General features: G+C 42.0%; 1 protein-coding gene across 1 annotated transcript in view; it reads left to right on the top strand.

Annotated features, from left to right (window-relative positions):
• Positions 1 to 16585, top strand: part of TPH1 (tryptophan hydroxylase 1) — a 213789-nt gene that overhangs the window by 121791 nt on the left and 75413 nt on the right. The window contains exons 3-4 of the mRNA XM_085648051.1: positions 13196 to 13379; positions 15322 to 15422. Coding sequence (XP_085504177.1) covers positions 13196 to 13379; positions 15322 to 15422 — 285 coding nt within the window. The remainder of the gene's footprint in view (positions 1 to 13195; positions 13380 to 15321; positions 15423 to 16585) is intronic.

The following is a 16585-nucleotide window of genomic DNA, read 5'->3' as shown; positions in this document are numbered from 1 at the left end:
CGAAACCACCTACTTCTCCATTTATCTACATCTCCCCATTTTCTTAAAAAAATGATTATGTCTTTGATCTGGGTTGCTCTTCCTGCAGTATTCAGATTTTCAATATCTTTCTCAGAAAAATCTATTCTATATGGTTTTTGTAAAGCTTTTACTTTTTTGAAATCTATACCCTTTTCATTTGCCACCTCTTCTAGTCTTTCATGTAGATTTCTTGCTCTCCGGGTTATACTTTTACATAAAAATAGTAATTCTTCGTCTTGATAGGCTTTTAACTTTTCCGTGGGGATAGTCCCTACTATTAATTCTTCCAAAACAATCTTCAGCTTAGCCACATCTATAGATTGGGATTCTTTATCTTTTTGCTGCAAACTCCTTAACCATTCACTTAATTCTTCTGAGGTAGGCCCTACACTATCTTTCTCAGTATTCTGTTGTGTTAATCTCTCTGGTGTTCCTGGAACTGATTCTGTCATCATTATTATCCTATCCATTAAACTTTGATTTACTGTCAAATTTTTAGGCGTACTCTGCTCTGAAATTCTTGTTGTTTGTCTCCATAGGTTCTTGTCTATATTCTTTTCTAGCCTCTCTGTTTGTTTATTACTGTTATAAGTAATCGTCAGACAGTGCTCACTATCCTTCTGTTTATCAAAAATAGTCATTACAGGTCCTATGGTTGCAGGAACAGTTACGGCTTCCAGATTCTTAGTTAATTCCCTAATCTTTTCTGTTAATTCTAAAGTGGTTTTCGCTAGTTCAGCTGAATTTTCAATACCCACTTTGCCATGTTGTGTTTGCTCTATTTCTCTAAAAGGATTGTTTCTTCCTGTTTCTTGTGATACTGATTCAAATTTTATATTTCGTTGAGTCTCTCTCATTGGCGCACTTGGTGTCAATGGGATGGAATCTGACTGATAAGGGGGTGGATTTTTATAAAACATGTCGTCAAGAACATCATCCTCTGATTCATGCACACCATATCCTTTTGACTCGATATTATTTCGCTTTTCCACACATTTTCTACTGCTAACTTCTTCAGTATGTCTCACAGGGAACAAACCATCAGCCATATTTGCACTTTGCCATCTCCTCATTCTATCATCATGATTCTCCTGTCCATATGATCTACCAAACATGTACCTATACCTTCCGCCACTTCTCTGTCTTTCTCTGTCATGCATTTCATCTTCCCATTCCGTCAATGCTTCAAACTGTGTTGGTCTAGGTCTCAGTTCTAGATTCATCATTTTCTCTCTCAAATTTCTCAAAACCGCTAAATTAAATGAACCATGTTCCGGAAACGCCAAAACTCCATCAGCTTTTGTATACTTTGCCCAATTATCCAACCAAATACAAGTATGATATCCATATTTCGCAACCATAAATAATGCGGGCGATTTTGGTGGAGGAAGCAATTTTCCCTCTCTAGTCACAATCGGTTTGTCCTTTTTAAATAAGCTCTTGATCTTTCCAAACCAGGACTTTTTCTCTTTTTCTGGTGGATCGTAATACATCATTTTGTCTTCCGTATATCGCTAGATTTTCCCTATGACTATTCTGTTGTTTTAACCAATCACAGCATGACTCACATTAACGCTCCAATCCGGAGCGTCTACGTTACTTCTGTAATTCTCCAATCCCAGCGCGACTCTCACTAACGCACCAATCAGGAGCGTCTATGTCACCCTGTAATTCTCCACTCTCAGCGCGGCTTACACTAACGTACCAATCAGGAGCGTCTACGTTTCTTACTGACTGTCCATTCCCAGCGCGGTCTTTCTGACGTCAGCTTTTCTCACTACTCCTGCTTCTGCTGACCCCTCATTTACAAAATTTATTGGCAAACTTTCTTACGTTCTTCTGACTTATAAATCGGTTAGTAACGACATAAAAACGCCACCATTATCTGTTTCGCTAACCAACAATAGTTAATGACCTTTTTCACAAGAATTCCGTCTTTCCCAAGACCAGCGCTTACCTCTGCCCTACTACGGAATCGTTACTTCCGTTGATAAAGTAGCACATCCCTCTACCTTACCCTTCTAGCAAGCATCAGCTAACCGTTTCTCCAGAATTAAGACACTTAGTTGGAGACGCTCTGCTCCTGAGAAATAAAACCAGAGTTTCACAATTAACCTGAATGCTATTTCATTCACGCACTTTCATACGAAAAATGTAGTTCATTCACACAGAATTCTGTCTTTCCCGAGAACAGCGCTTACCTCTGCCCTTCTACAAAATTATGACATTCGTTAATAAAGTAGCACTTCCCTCTACTTTATCCTTCTAACAAGCTTAGGGAACACCTATTACCTTTCCAGTGATAAGCGTGATCAGAGTGCCTTTTGGACTCCTGGTACCTAAAACCAAAATTTCACAGGTGACCTTCGCTATCATACACTTTTTTCATACAGAAAATGTCTCTAATGGCAACACACGACGATGTTACCGAATCGAACCCAGACACTGCGTCGTGCAACTCCAGTCGTCACACGTTTTCCCCGTGTACCTACAGGGCAACAACAATTCCGTCTTTCCCGAGAGCAGCGCTTACCTCTGCTCTACTACGGAACCGTTACAAACTTCCGACTTCCTACATCCCAGAAGCCGTCAAACGACATAAAACTCAACGCGACTCAACATAGAGTGTTACTACATAAACCAATACTTTCCACAATCAATAAGCAATTTACAAACAATAATCACCAAACCAAAACAATAAAAACCATAACTCTGCTACCAGAAAAACTGATCCAGCGCAAATCCGGAAATGGGGAACAACATATACCAATATCCTCCCTGCGTCGCAGACCTGTTGTTATACACTCATTCATACATACATTCATTGGTGGGGCCCATAACACCAACACTCATACGTCTCTTTTAAATGAAAAACCACAAACTCATTAATTCTCGTTAATCAATAATGGTTTATCTAAATTTATCATAAGAATTTATATTTGCATTTCTTGATTATTTCAGATAAATCGCAGAACATCAAATTTATCTATTCTGGCTATTGAAGTCATCTAACTCATTGGCTCTGCATAACCAAATTTTGGCGTAATTGTCCGAAAAGCAGGCCAATGCTCAAAGTTCTCTGCTCAGCACGCTACAATCCCAAATTTATCAAAGGACCAGAAGCCGTGCAAGCATCTGTCATAGCCTGTAGATTTGGAAAAGTTTGTAGTCATCAATCAATCGGACAGCATCTAGATAATCATGGCATCCGCTGCAGGGGTAGGTAGGATGAAGAGTAGTAGAAGAAAAAGAAGCAGTAGTCCCTCTCTATTCTACTAAACTTATATAATAAAACAAAACATAGAAAATACAAATTTTAACTTTAGAGCGGTCGTGATTGGCTGGTTGAGATCGTACGATTATTGTCCCAGGATTTTCAGTACAGTTCAGGGGGTGAGGTCACCGGTTAAAGAAGTATCAGCTTGTACCGGTTTACTGTAAGGATGATTGTTCCCCTATCTTGGCGAAAGTCCAATTTGCCATCCTTGACCAGGGACAGTCTGTTCAGAGGTTACTGCGAGGATTAGGAAGTGTCTTGCGCATGTGCAGCTCACTCCGCGCCACATGAGAAAATGGCCACTTCGTCGTGTGGTAACCGCAGCCATCTTTGATTTAGGCCCAAACGCCAACCTAAGCGAAACAAACACAAAATAATCATTAATTCATGGAATTAGTGATCCTAATGTTAACCCCTTGCTAATTACTCTATGTGCTTGTATTTATCTAGCATATAGCGACATTTAAAGCAATTATATTCACCTTTTCGATCCTCCTCATGGGTGCAACATCACAAAGCAACATATATCATGCAATATTCTATTACTTACATATACTATTGTCAGTACGCGTACAGATTTTAATTATAAAAGTTAAATAGCCATGCAATTAGCAAATCCCATGTGTAATTTTAATATTAATAATGTTGATTAGTATACATGCAACTCTCGTTTAATAATATTATAATTAATAGATTATTTAATTAGTATCTTCATGCAGAAATAGAGGAGGTATACAAAATTTTGCACTACCTGCTCCATCACCGTCACCCACCAGGGTTACCCCTCGATGGTATACTTCATCATATGGTTCATCCCTAACCCGCTACGGAAAGGAGTGTGCTACGACCAATGAATACGCGGGAGCACTAATAGTATGGTATTCCTACACATCTATGCTGGTTGTAATGGTATTGGAGTGGGTTTTATAGTGCAAAAAAGAGGTTTAAAGATATCTGACTAGTGGGAAAAAGAGTTAATTTATTCACTCCCCTAGTTGATATGGTTAAAATATGGGGATGATGAGAAACTCCTAGGGTATATAACCCACAGATTCTCTGGTCAACTAGTTTCAAGCCCTACCCCAAGGCTTTTCTTCAGGACCTAAGGGGGTTGCTCCCTGATACCACTCCTAGAGTCAACTGCTCTCTTGATAAGTGCATAATTAATAAATATAGTGAAAATAAAGGTATACAGCACCTAATAGGTCTGTTCCTAATTTTTTCAAAATTGCTCTCCGGACGTTGGGGAAGAAAAAGGAATAATTAAAAATATGCACAGCCCATAGACCTGGTAAAAATCATACACGTCATGCATTAAATTAGTGAGTAGTGAGGAGTAATTTCAATGTAAGGATAACGTGGACATATAATACACATAACACACACCGTACTTGTTCCCAAATGGAGACCGTACTGTACATACAAACTTTCACAACATTACATACATGTAAGAGACCCAAGTCAGGCCTCATGAGTCCACATCGGGGAAGTAGGGACGCCTGTAGTCAGACCATGAGGGTATAGAAATAATATTCCCCCTCGAGAAATTAGATGCAGTAAGAAGAAGAATCGAGTGCTGTGGAAGACAATACTCCATCGTTAGAGGAGGTAAGTATAGTTGCACTTACTTCATCAAGGTTACTCCCTCACTGGGGAAAACTCGCCCGCGCGTGGCTCTGGATGTGCCAGAAGGGCGTGCTGAGTTCTCTCACATACGCGTTTGACAAAGTGCTGTCGGCGTCCATGTGGCGGTTGCAGTACTAGACAGTTAACCTGCTGGGAGTGAGGAATACTCACTTCCTGCCGAACCAAGGTGTGTCGGTTCATGACTCGGCTGTTCGGTTTTCAAAGCGCAATCAAAGAAATCGTGGTAGTATAGCAGAAAAAGGCACAGTGGGCTGTAAACTGAGCAAATTAAAATGAAAAATAAAAAATAACAGTTATTTCACCTCTCGAAGAAGAAATTACTAAAAAGTTCGGTGAAACAGCCCCGGACTTCTCCTATTTTATAAAAGTTAAGGCTGCTGATACTACACGGGCTGGTGTTCATCGGCCCTCAAAACCGGTTGGTAGTTGTAGGCTCCCTATGAGATATTGACATACGGAGTTTAGGGTGCTCCAGAAAGGGGGGTAATTGCTCGCACTATAGGGTTTTCCAAAACGTGATACCACCATCTTGTACCATTTAGGAATTCCACAAGGGATTTGCAGAGGGCACTTGTGGTGGTTGATAATGCATTTTTGGTTAGTCCTGTCCACTCACCCAAGGCCACTGGGGATAGTCGCAAAAAAAGTAAGGATGAGGTTGTCACTGGTAATGTCAAGGTCAATCATACAAACTGACCCCAGGGGATGCTTTCATTCAAACCTACTTCATGAGTTTTCAATCTGTAAACCCAACGTTGTTCTTTTTCTAACAATTGGGACTCCTGGTTCACTTGCTTCACCACTGTCCATCATAGATCGTTAGTAGTGTGTTGTTGTTCCATGTTGTGGGTTGCCATCTTAATAGTTGCTGGTAGATTCTGGTCTTGATTTTGCGTGACGTCATACCTATGTATTGTAGGTTACATGGGCAGGTAATCATATAGATCATGTGTTCTGGATTACAGTTGGTGAATCTTTGCATTTTTCATGTTGTATTGTTGTTGAAAGTGATGGTTTTGCTGGTTTGTGTCAGATGACACACGTTGTAGTTACCACATAAGTGGTGTCCACAGATAGGTGTAATGAAACTTTGGCCTGTTACCCTGTCGTTCGGGATTCGTGGTCATGTATGTACCAGCATGTCTCTGATGATTCTGCCTCTCCTGTGGGAGAACATTGGTTTATGGTACAGGTGTGCCACTGCCATCCAGAATCCGCCGATGTTTGCTGATGATCTTGTTCACTGCATTGGATGCACTGTTGTAAGTGGTGATACAGATAGGGTGAACCTCTTTTTATTTCTGTATAGGGGGCTCTAAAAGAGCTTCTCTGTTGTTATTCTTAGCTCTTTTCATTGCTTTTGTCACAATGCTGTGCAGGTATTTACGTGCTCTTAACTTGGAAACCAGATCTGCAGCTTGTGTTTTGTAATCTGAGTTCCGAATAATTGTGTCTAAGTCATAAAAATGTACCAAATTGTAGGTTTTCTCTCAAGTGTATGGGGTGGAAACTATCAAAGTAGAGTAGACAGTTTTTTTGCTGTGGGATTCAAATGAGAAGTGGTCTTTAGGCTTCCCTCATGTGGAAAGATGTTCAGATCTAAGAAGACCAATTCTGTTTTGGAAATTCTGTGTGTGAATTCCAGGAACTCATTTTGCCTATTAAGCCACTGTAAGAAGTCATTAACTGTTCTTTCATCCCCATTCTATATGACTAAAATGCCGTCTATATATCTTTTCCAAAGCCTGATGTTGGTAACGTAGGGGTTAAGTGATGTCAAATTCTTTAGATTTTCGAAGTGGGGTACATATAGATCAGCCACACTAGGAGCGAATGTGCTTCCCATGCTAGTACCATGCTTCTGTAAGAACAGTGTATCATCAAACCTGAAAAAGTTCTCAGTATGGGCTAGTTTGGAGCACTCCATCACTTGGTTGCGTAGGGTCTGATACATCCACTCAGTTTGGAAAAGGACTTCTTCAAGAATATCTAGTGTTTCCATGCATGGAAGGCTGGTGTGGAGGCTTTCTGTGTGCAGAACAATCAGTATTTGTTTCTGGGGATCGAAGAGTAAGTCCTGTAGAGTTTGTGGTACATCCTTGGTATCTTTTAGGTATGTTTCGGTGCCTTGAATGATAGGCCCTAGAAAGGCACCTGCAAACCTCTCCATTTGGGAACACGTACGTTGTGTGTTATGTGTATTGTGTCCATGCTATCCTTACATTATAATTACTTTTCACAGAATGCTCATGTGTTTTGAGAAATATATCACTACTCACTATTTTAATGCATGACGTATACGATTTTTACCAGGCCTATGATCTGTGCATATTTTTAATTATTCCTTTGTCTTCCCCAACTCTCTAGAGCAATTTTGAAAAAATTAAGAACAGACCTATTAGGTGCTGTATACCTTTATTTTCACTATATTTATTAATTTTGCACTTATCAAGAGAGCAGTTGACTGTAGGATTAGTATCAGGGAGCAACCCCATTAGGTCCTGAAGAAAAACCTTGGGGAAGGGCTTGAAATTAGCTGACTAGAGAAACGGTGGATCATATACTCTAGGAGTTTCTCATCATCCTCATATTTTAACCATATCGACTAGGGGAGTGAATAAATTAACTCTTTTTACCACTAGTCGGATATTTTAAAACCTCTTTTTTGCACTATAAAACCCACTCCAATACCATTATAACCAGCATAGGTATATAGGAATGCCATACTATTAGTGCTCCAGCCTTTCAGTTGGTCGTAGCACACCCCTTCCCGTAGTGGGTCAGGGATGAACCCTATGATGAAGCATGCCACCAAGGGGTAGCCCGGGTGGGTGAGGGTTACTTAAAAGGAACAGTTTTTCCCTTCCCACAACAAGGTTGATTTTTCCTTTCTTTTCTCTGCCAGGAGGCTATATTTTTGGTTATTTACAAATATTTTGGAGGACAAGTCCTCTTCTTTCTCCTCTACTTTCCCCATTGGTGTTCTATAGGTATATATTTGAACATACTAGTTTGCATAGGCCTCATAGTATTATGCTTGGTGTTTGAGCATTCTTGAATAGGAATATGGTGGGAGATTTTGACTTCAAGTCGATAGTGGATGGCATCTAGTTTTTAGAAGCTTATGTGTGATATACATACGTTTTATCTGAAAACCTAGAGGCCTCTTGTTGCAAAGTCATCCTGTGCCCTGGACACCCCCCAACTTTTTGCTGACTGGTACTGGTGGTAGCTGACTCTGACTGACCCTGGGCTCTGCTTAAGCAGGCACAGGGCCAGTGCTATGCTGAAAGAGACACTTCGAATATAGTGCAAACACCTACATGCACTAAGGTACACTATAGGTTGGGGTACCCCTGTGATTGGCATGACCTACCCGATAAGGCCCTAGTACATAATAGTGTTACAGCAAGCAAATGATAGACGGGATGCTGACAATGCAAACATTCTCCCCAGTCAAAAGATCTGGGTTAAATCCATCGTTCTTTTGCCCACTACGCCACTCCAGTTTGGACCAAGCCATATGCAAATCAGTCTCGACTCTGTGCCTCATGGGAACATTCCAGACCGAACTGCCAGGCCAGGTCCTCCCTAGACCGGAAACAAGCATCCTGGGACCGGTTTCAGGGTATGTCACCCTTCTTCAGCCAGGCTAGCTTCAATCCAGTGGCACAGTGAGCAAGGGACCCACGTCTGGTCATATCCATCCCACTTAGGGTGAAAAGTGTTACAGCAAATAAATGATGGATGGAATGCTGACAATGCAAACATTCTCCCCCAGTCAAAAGATCTGGTTTAAATCCATCGTTCTTTTGCCCACTACGCCACCCCAGTTTGGACCCAGCCATATGCAAAACAGTCTTGACCCTGTGCCTCATGGAAACAGTCTAGACCAAACTGCCAGGCCAGGTCCTCCCTGGACCGTAAACAAGCATCCTAGGACCGGTTTCAGGGTATGACACCCTTCTTCAGCCAGGCTAGCTTGAATCCAGTGGCACCGTGAGCAAGGGACCCACGTCTGGGCATACCCATCCCACTTAGGGTGAAAAGTGTTACGGCAAACAAATGATGGACGGAATGCTGACAATGCAAACATTCTCTCCCAGTCAAAAGATCTGGGTTAAATCCATTGTTCTTTTGCCCACTAAAGCCACCCCAGTTGGGACGCAGCCATACGGCCATGTCTGAACTGGGGTGGCGGAGTGAGCTAAAGAATGATGATGGATTAAACCCAGATCAGTTGACTGGGGGTGAGTGCTTGCATTGTTCAACACTCCATCCATCATCCCCTTTGGTTTTGCTTTGTTCGCCCTAAGTTGGCAGTGTATGCCCAGACGTGGGTCCCTTGCTCACTTTGCCACTGGATTCATGCTAGCCTGGCTGATGACGGCTGATTAGCCAGAAACCGGTCCCAGGATGCTTGTTTCCGGTCCAGGGAAGACATGGCTTGGCAGTTCGGGCTGGACTGTTCCCATGAGGCACAGGGTCAGACTGATTTGCATACGGCCATGTCTGAACTGGGGTGGCGGAGTGAGCTAAAGACTGATGATGGATTAAACCCAGATCAGTTGACTGGGGGTGAGTGCTTGCATTGTTCAACACTCCGTCCATCATCTCCTTTGGTTTTGCTTTGTTCGCCCTAAGTTGGCAGGGTATGCCCAGACGTGGGTCCCTTGCTCACTTTGCCACTGGATTCAAGGTAGCCTGGCTGATGACAGCTAATTAGACAGAAACTGGTCCCAGGATGCTTGTTCCGGTCCAGGGAAGATATGGCTTGGCAGTTCGGCCTGGACTGTTCCCATGAGGCACAGGGTCAGACTGATTTGCATACGGCCATGTCTGAACTGGGGTGGCGGAGTGAGCTAAAGAATGATGATGGATTAAACCCAGATCAGTTGACTGGGGGTGAGTGCTTGCATTGTTCAACACTCCGTCCATCATCCCCTTTGGTATTTCCTAGTACATAATAGAGAAGGGGGATTGAAACTACCTTTAAGTCCCTACTATATAATAGGGCATGGCAGTTTAGAGGACAGCAACCCTTTCTGTACTTGCATGTGTGCACTGCTGAGCCTGAGGTGAGTTTAAAAGTAGTCCTGTGTTGCAGGACTGCTTTTGAAAAGTAAATTGTGCCCTAACTTGACTTTGGTGTTTGGGGCACCTAAAAATAGATAACCTACAAAGTTTGGGCATATAAGGTACCCCCAGGGTCTATCCTAGGTGTCCCAGGGGTGGGCGATCAGGTATTTATAAGGAGGACCCTTATAAAATGAGTTGTATATGCTCTGGTGTAAGTGTAATTGCACATTTCACTCCCCACATTTTGATAAAGTGCTGCACAAAATCGACCTTGGTGCTAGGAGGACTGTGGAGGAAGGATCTACAATATTTATTTCATATTCAGAACCCCTAATGTCTCCCCTTGGTGTGCTAGGGGTGGGGGCCCTGTAGATATAGGCAGAGTAATAATTAAATATGTTTTTATAAGCCCTGGTGCTAGAAAAATCCCATTGCAAATCCCCTGCCACATAGGTTAACATGACAAGAAGTTATTAACTAATAAATCCTGATAGGAGAATGATAAAAATAGCATTCAAAGCATTCCCAGAATGGTATTAATAAATTCAACAATATGATGTTGTTGAATTTCTCCTAAAATGTACAGACAAGAAGTTATAAGTCTTTTTTATCTGTAAGCCGGGATTCAGCCTTCCAGTGGTCTGTCCTGATTGGTCAGAGTTAAGTGGATTAAGCCAAGCTCCTTTGAAGAGGTGATAAAGAGCCCCTGGGGTTGACCAGCTCGGCTGGGAGGGCAGTTTTCTGTTACACAGGAATGCCAGAACAGGGGGAGGAGTCGTAAACAATGGACTTCAAGGGAAGGGGAAGACACCAGTACCATTTACAACTCTACTCTTTTGAACGCAGCCAGATGCTAGGCTTAAGGAAGAAATGAGCAGATGCAAGGGGGATAGACTATGGAGATTAGCTATCCAAGGGGTGTGTTTAGCCAGATCCTCCCTCTCTGCTGGAAAATCCGCCATTTTGAATTTGGAAGAATTGGTGCACTCTGGGACAAAATAGTGCAACATTCTGAAGGAAGTGGTCATACTTTGGGGCAGTGCCCTACTCCCCGTTAGACAGGAGTGACCTCCTGCTTGACTGAGAGAACTTGGAATAAGTATCTAAGAGGGGCATAGCCTCTCAGATCTGTTGCTTGAAACCTAAGAAAGCAAGAAGGGCCATGCTGAGAAGTTTGGTGTGCATTCCCCAAGGCCTGCACTCTGTAGATTGCACCTTCTGCACCATCTGGAACTACAGCCCTGTGGACTACCTTGCTGTAAAAGAGCAAAAGAGTGGACTTTCTGCAAGCTACAGGTTAACAGAGCTCACCTGGAACATCACCACCAAGAATCCTTAACCTGGAGCACTATAAGTGGGTTTGTAAGGGTTTTGTCCAAGTGGATTGTGGGAACTGATGTCCTCAACTTTCAAGGACCGTCTTGGAGCTTCCAGACCATCGGAGTGAGTTTGGGACAATTTGGGACCCTTTGGGGAACTTCAAGATGAAGTTGCAGAAGTTTGGAGAACTTTGAAAAAAAGCGACATATGTGTACCGACTCAACCTGGCCAGCCAAGCCGCCTGCCTTCAACCGCGGGTCGGCCTGCCGTCCAGGTTCGTCCCGCTGAAAAGCTCAGTAGGTCCTACTTCCAGAGTTTGACCAGGAGTAGGCAAAATCCGAGGCCATCGAGCCCTCACCGAATCTGGCCTGGTGAAGAGCATTAAGGGACTCCATGAGAAAAAGCTCTGTAAAAGTTTCTAAGTCCAAACGAAGAAAAGGTGACCGGAAGCAACCGCGAAAGCCAAGCCGCCTGCCTTTAACCTTGAGTCGGCCTGGATCCTTGGTTTGTACTGCTGGAACACTCCGGAGGTTGGACTTCCATAGGTTTGACCGGTAGCTCGTCGCAAGGCGAACCGGCAAACCATCACCAAATCCGGACTGGATGAGAGCTATGAGAGACCCCAGGAAGAAAAGCTCCAGAAAAGTCAGAAGGTAAAAACTTTGATCGAGACCTAACGCTAGGGGTAGCCATGCAGGGCTCCATTGCGGTCGGCCTGAAACTTTGACTTTGACCCGGTGTATCGTGAGCAGATGTTCCAATAAGGCACTATAGGTTTCTGTGTGCTATATAATTCTAAATCTTTAAAAATGCATATCTCCAGTTCCCTACATAGGATGTTTGTCGTTTTGGTGTAATTTTAAAGATAAACATATTTCCTATTTGTATAAATTGGTGTTGGATTTTAATTGTGCATTGTGTTTTAATTATTTACTGAATTTGTGTTTTTAAATGCTTTACATACCTGTCTTTGAAGTTAAGCCTGCCTGCTTGCAGCTAAGCTACCAAGGGTTGAGCATGGGAATAATTTTCTAAGACCTATTCTGAGCCCTATACTGTGTTAGTGGCCTTATTACCAACTGCAGATATGCATTTGCCCTTACCAATAATCCACTTTCCAACAACTCTGGTATCACACCATCTGCCCATCTTTGCTGCATTATTACTGTTCTCATGACTTTGTTGACCATTTTTACAAAAGACTTAAAGTGATGTAAAAAAGGAAACCAATCTTTAATATACTGCTTTCCAGTGTCTACAGAATATACATGAAAATGTTGCACATGGACTTAAATACTGAGTTTTACTCATTTCAGAGGTAACCTGTGACTATAGGTGCAGCTTGACTGTCCCGGTGGTTTGTGCTGTTGCTGAAGGGCAAGCATGGGCTGCTTTGAGTATGTTGAAAAAACGAGACTACCTAAAATCTGTCTGCCATTTTTTAATCTAAGTGTGATAGCTCACAATTTTCAAACTACATGGGAAAAACTGTTAACAGGGGTAAAACATGCTAGGGCAGGAATACAATACGTTCAAAGCTTTATATAAACTGTATTTTGACAGATATATTATGAACACATGATCTGAGAATTAAAAATGCTGGAGATGGAAATATTAGCAAGCTGAATAATATGAAACATTTTGCACAGAATAAAGTGGCTCTAACTAAGGATCCAGAAACAGAGCTTCCTGTCATGAGTGTGCAATACTGTTATGTGGAAATGCCCTCTTAAAGCTGCAGAATGCTTTCTTCTACTGTCTGTATGTATTGTAAACTTGACATAATTCCTGCTCCTGGTCCATCCAGGACAGAACGCTGCTTAAAATTGAACATAAATCTTTTCTTAACAGGAAAAGCATGAGAATCTGATCCACGTTGAGGCACGAAAATCTAAGAGGCGAAACTCAGAATTTGAGATCTTTGTGGACTGTGAGAGTAACGGAGAGCAGCTGAACGAGATCTTGCAGCTGCTTACGTCCCATGTCAATGTTGTACCGATGAATCCATCAGAACACTTCAGCATGCAAGAGGATGGTAAGTGCTGTAGAGAAGGACCATTGTCCAACTGGAGAGCTAGGGATGCCGTGCTCTGTGCTAGATGCTCCACAGTATTAGCATAAATAGCTGTATAAGATGCGCATGCCTAAAGTTTCTTCTTACGCATTAAGGGGTGGAGTCAGTGCATGCTTCTACTTTTCACCTAGGCATATAAACGCACTTGCTGTGTTATCAGCTGTGAGTATCTGCCTGCCAGTATAGATGTTTGCGACTGACAAGAGACTAAGACCCCACTAATGGTATGACCCTTAATGTGGGGCCCCTCCCGGGTGTTTATTAAGCATGTGGTGAATACCAGATATTATATATGTTTATATTCAAGCAATAATAACACACTTGGTAAATGCAACAGTTAACCCCTCGCATGTGCACGTTGGCCAACGGCCGTTGCAAGCACTACCTTGGTAGTGCTGCGCACGTCCGTTGGCCGAATTTACGCCACGGTTAACGGGTTAAATGCATGAATAATACCACGAATAAACAAGCAGCAAATAATATGAGATAAGACTCAAGCAGATATAATTGGACGTCTTGCATCAGAAAGATATATACACACTGAATACATCAAATGATTACTTTGGATGTGCACCTCACTCAGTCACACATCACAAAGAAAACACCTCAAATGATCAAAGCCACTGGCCACACATCACAATGGCAAAAATCAAAACTCAACACTTCACCTGGTCCAAACACTGCAACTTAGCCCACTCCTGACTGGGGGATAAAAACAGCCAGGGATAGAGCCTCAGCAACCAGGGTTCCGCTGTACCGAAGTAAACGCGTCTGTCCCCATTTAGATTCCAAAATCCCGGTTTCTAAGTCAACAACCCTCAGCTTTATAATCTCAAAAACACACTAGAAGTTTCGAGAATCTCCTCCCCACACCAAAGTAATCTTACCGGACAGGCCAGCTTCCAAGTAAGCATTCCATGGCAGGAAGGAGTACCCACGTTCCCTCTACAATCTCGCATGTTCCAGCCTTTATCTTGATGAAGCTCACGAAAGCCTTCCAGGGTATATTAAACAATCTCTCACAAAAACAATCCTTAAACATGATTAACACAAACAACTTGCAAGCGTAGCTGTGCATGCAGATAAAGCTCAAGCCAGGCAGAGCCAGAAAACAGGATGACATGAGGCCATGTCAAAGCCAATAGTAAGAACTTCATAATACTTCCAATGTACAACACAATGCACATTTGTGCACCACTGCTTATAGCATCACATACTTCTCCTCTCAATGTACAACACAGTGCACATTTGTGCACCACTGCTTATAGTATCACATACTTCATCTCTCAATATACAACACAGTGCACATTTGTGCACCACTGCTCATAACACTGCACTTCAAGGCCAAAAAGTACATTTCACACCTCTCTCTCTCTCATGCTTTCAAATACACATCCCACACGTTCTGTTCTTGGCAAGGCTGTTCTACTCCATGACATCTCCCACTGAAAGACTGCAAGATTACAAGAAATAAACCTTTAAGAGAAGCAAGGCCTTTGTAGGATGTTGTACATTCAGGCTAGGGTAAAATAACACACCAAAGTTAATCAAAATGATGGTAGTCAAAGGTCATAACAGGGTGTCAGACCATAAGAGTGCCTCTAGCACTACAGACGAGCCCTCATCAAAGTCCATGACTTGTCATTCACTGTTTGCGAGAGTTTTGTCACTGCAGAGACAGGCTAGGTGCATGCCAGACAGACTAACAGATAACAACAGGAGACTACTGTGAGTACTTTTATCTGTGTATTTATTTCACCAACATGTAAAAAATCAAAGCAAGCCAAGTCCTGGTCTAAAATCTAGGCACACTACAAAGTATGGTTGTGAAGCATTGTACCTCTGTTGCTGGCTTTCAGTAGGCATTCTCATAATAACACACTGATATATGTACATTTTGTAGATATGGAGAATGTCCCTTGGTTTCCGAAGAAGATCTCAGATTTGGATAAATGTGCCAACCGCGTTCTGATGTATGGCTCCGAACTGGACGCTGACCATCCTGTGAGTAAACAACTATAGTTCTTGAAACTAATTCATACATTTACAGAGAATACATATTTCATTCAGGAAAAGATTTTAAAGGGTTTGAAGATTGTGTTAATTTTAGACAGCTCTGAAACAGGGTTCAACCATTGCCATCACACCTCACATAAGGCGACAAGGTGAGTTAAACCTACTTATGGGACATTTGCCCGAAAGATCTCACCAAAGATGGAGAAGCCTTCTTAACAAATCATGAAACTTGTGGGCGTTGCATAAAATAGAGCTGATGCAATAACCACAAAAATGGTGCTGGGTAATTTCAGCAATTTTGTTATCAAAGAAAAGGTCACGAAGACCCCTCTATAATCAGAAAAGAGTCCATTCCTTTATAACAGTGCAACTTTTCCACTATATGCAGTGCATTTATATGTGGCTCTACTCTATATAAGTACCCCCCAACCTGTTCATGGTGCAACGCTAGGTTTTTCTTCAAAAAAATATGTCATTTTATCGGCTGAGAGCAGTCATTTGTATTTTTGTAATTCTGAAGTTAGTTATATCACTCTTAGCTGGATTGCATAGACTGGAGGAGTTTAAGTGTCATGTGCGCTTACTGCTGGGCCTATAATAGATGCCAAAATACACCACGGTACACCATGGTGAGTAACACATATGGTGGATTCTAACGGGAGTCATCGGTAAGGCAGCTGTTCGAACATGAGAAGGTAGACACTTTTTTATGTGTGTTTTTTATAACGCAAACTCGATCTGAAGGTATCAGAGCGCTTTACAGGAGCACCAGTTGTGTTACAGATGGACATATTCAAGTCAAATCAAAACAGCTTTATTCAGTACGTTGAATACGACCATAAAAGCTTTCTAATCACGAAATACAAATTACATAGTTTTAAAATCGTTAAAATTCAGTACAATCAAAAAATGTTTTACATTCATACATACAATTCAATTTTAATCGATAATTCAAGGTATTAAGTCAATCATGATTTAGGCTAATAAAAACCTGATAAAACCATATAAAAACAACATATTTCGTAATTATTTGGAAAAAAGTGCATTTCAGTAAGATATGTAAAGTGCAGGGTAGTTCCTTAGACCAATCGTCCTTCAATGAGAAAAGTTCTCCTAAAGTGCGTATAGTGCAAAGTTATTGCATGCATCAA

The sequence above is a fragment of the Triturus cristatus genome, chromosome 3_2, assembly GCF_964204655.1.
Source record: "Triturus cristatus chromosome 3_2, aTriCri1.1, whole genome shotgun sequence".
Classification (NCBI taxonomy): domain Eukaryota; kingdom Metazoa; phylum Chordata; class Amphibia; order Caudata; family Salamandridae; genus Triturus; species Triturus cristatus.
The sequence above is the reverse complement of the archived record's forward strand: the minus strand, read 5'-3'. Positions and strand labels throughout refer to the sequence as shown.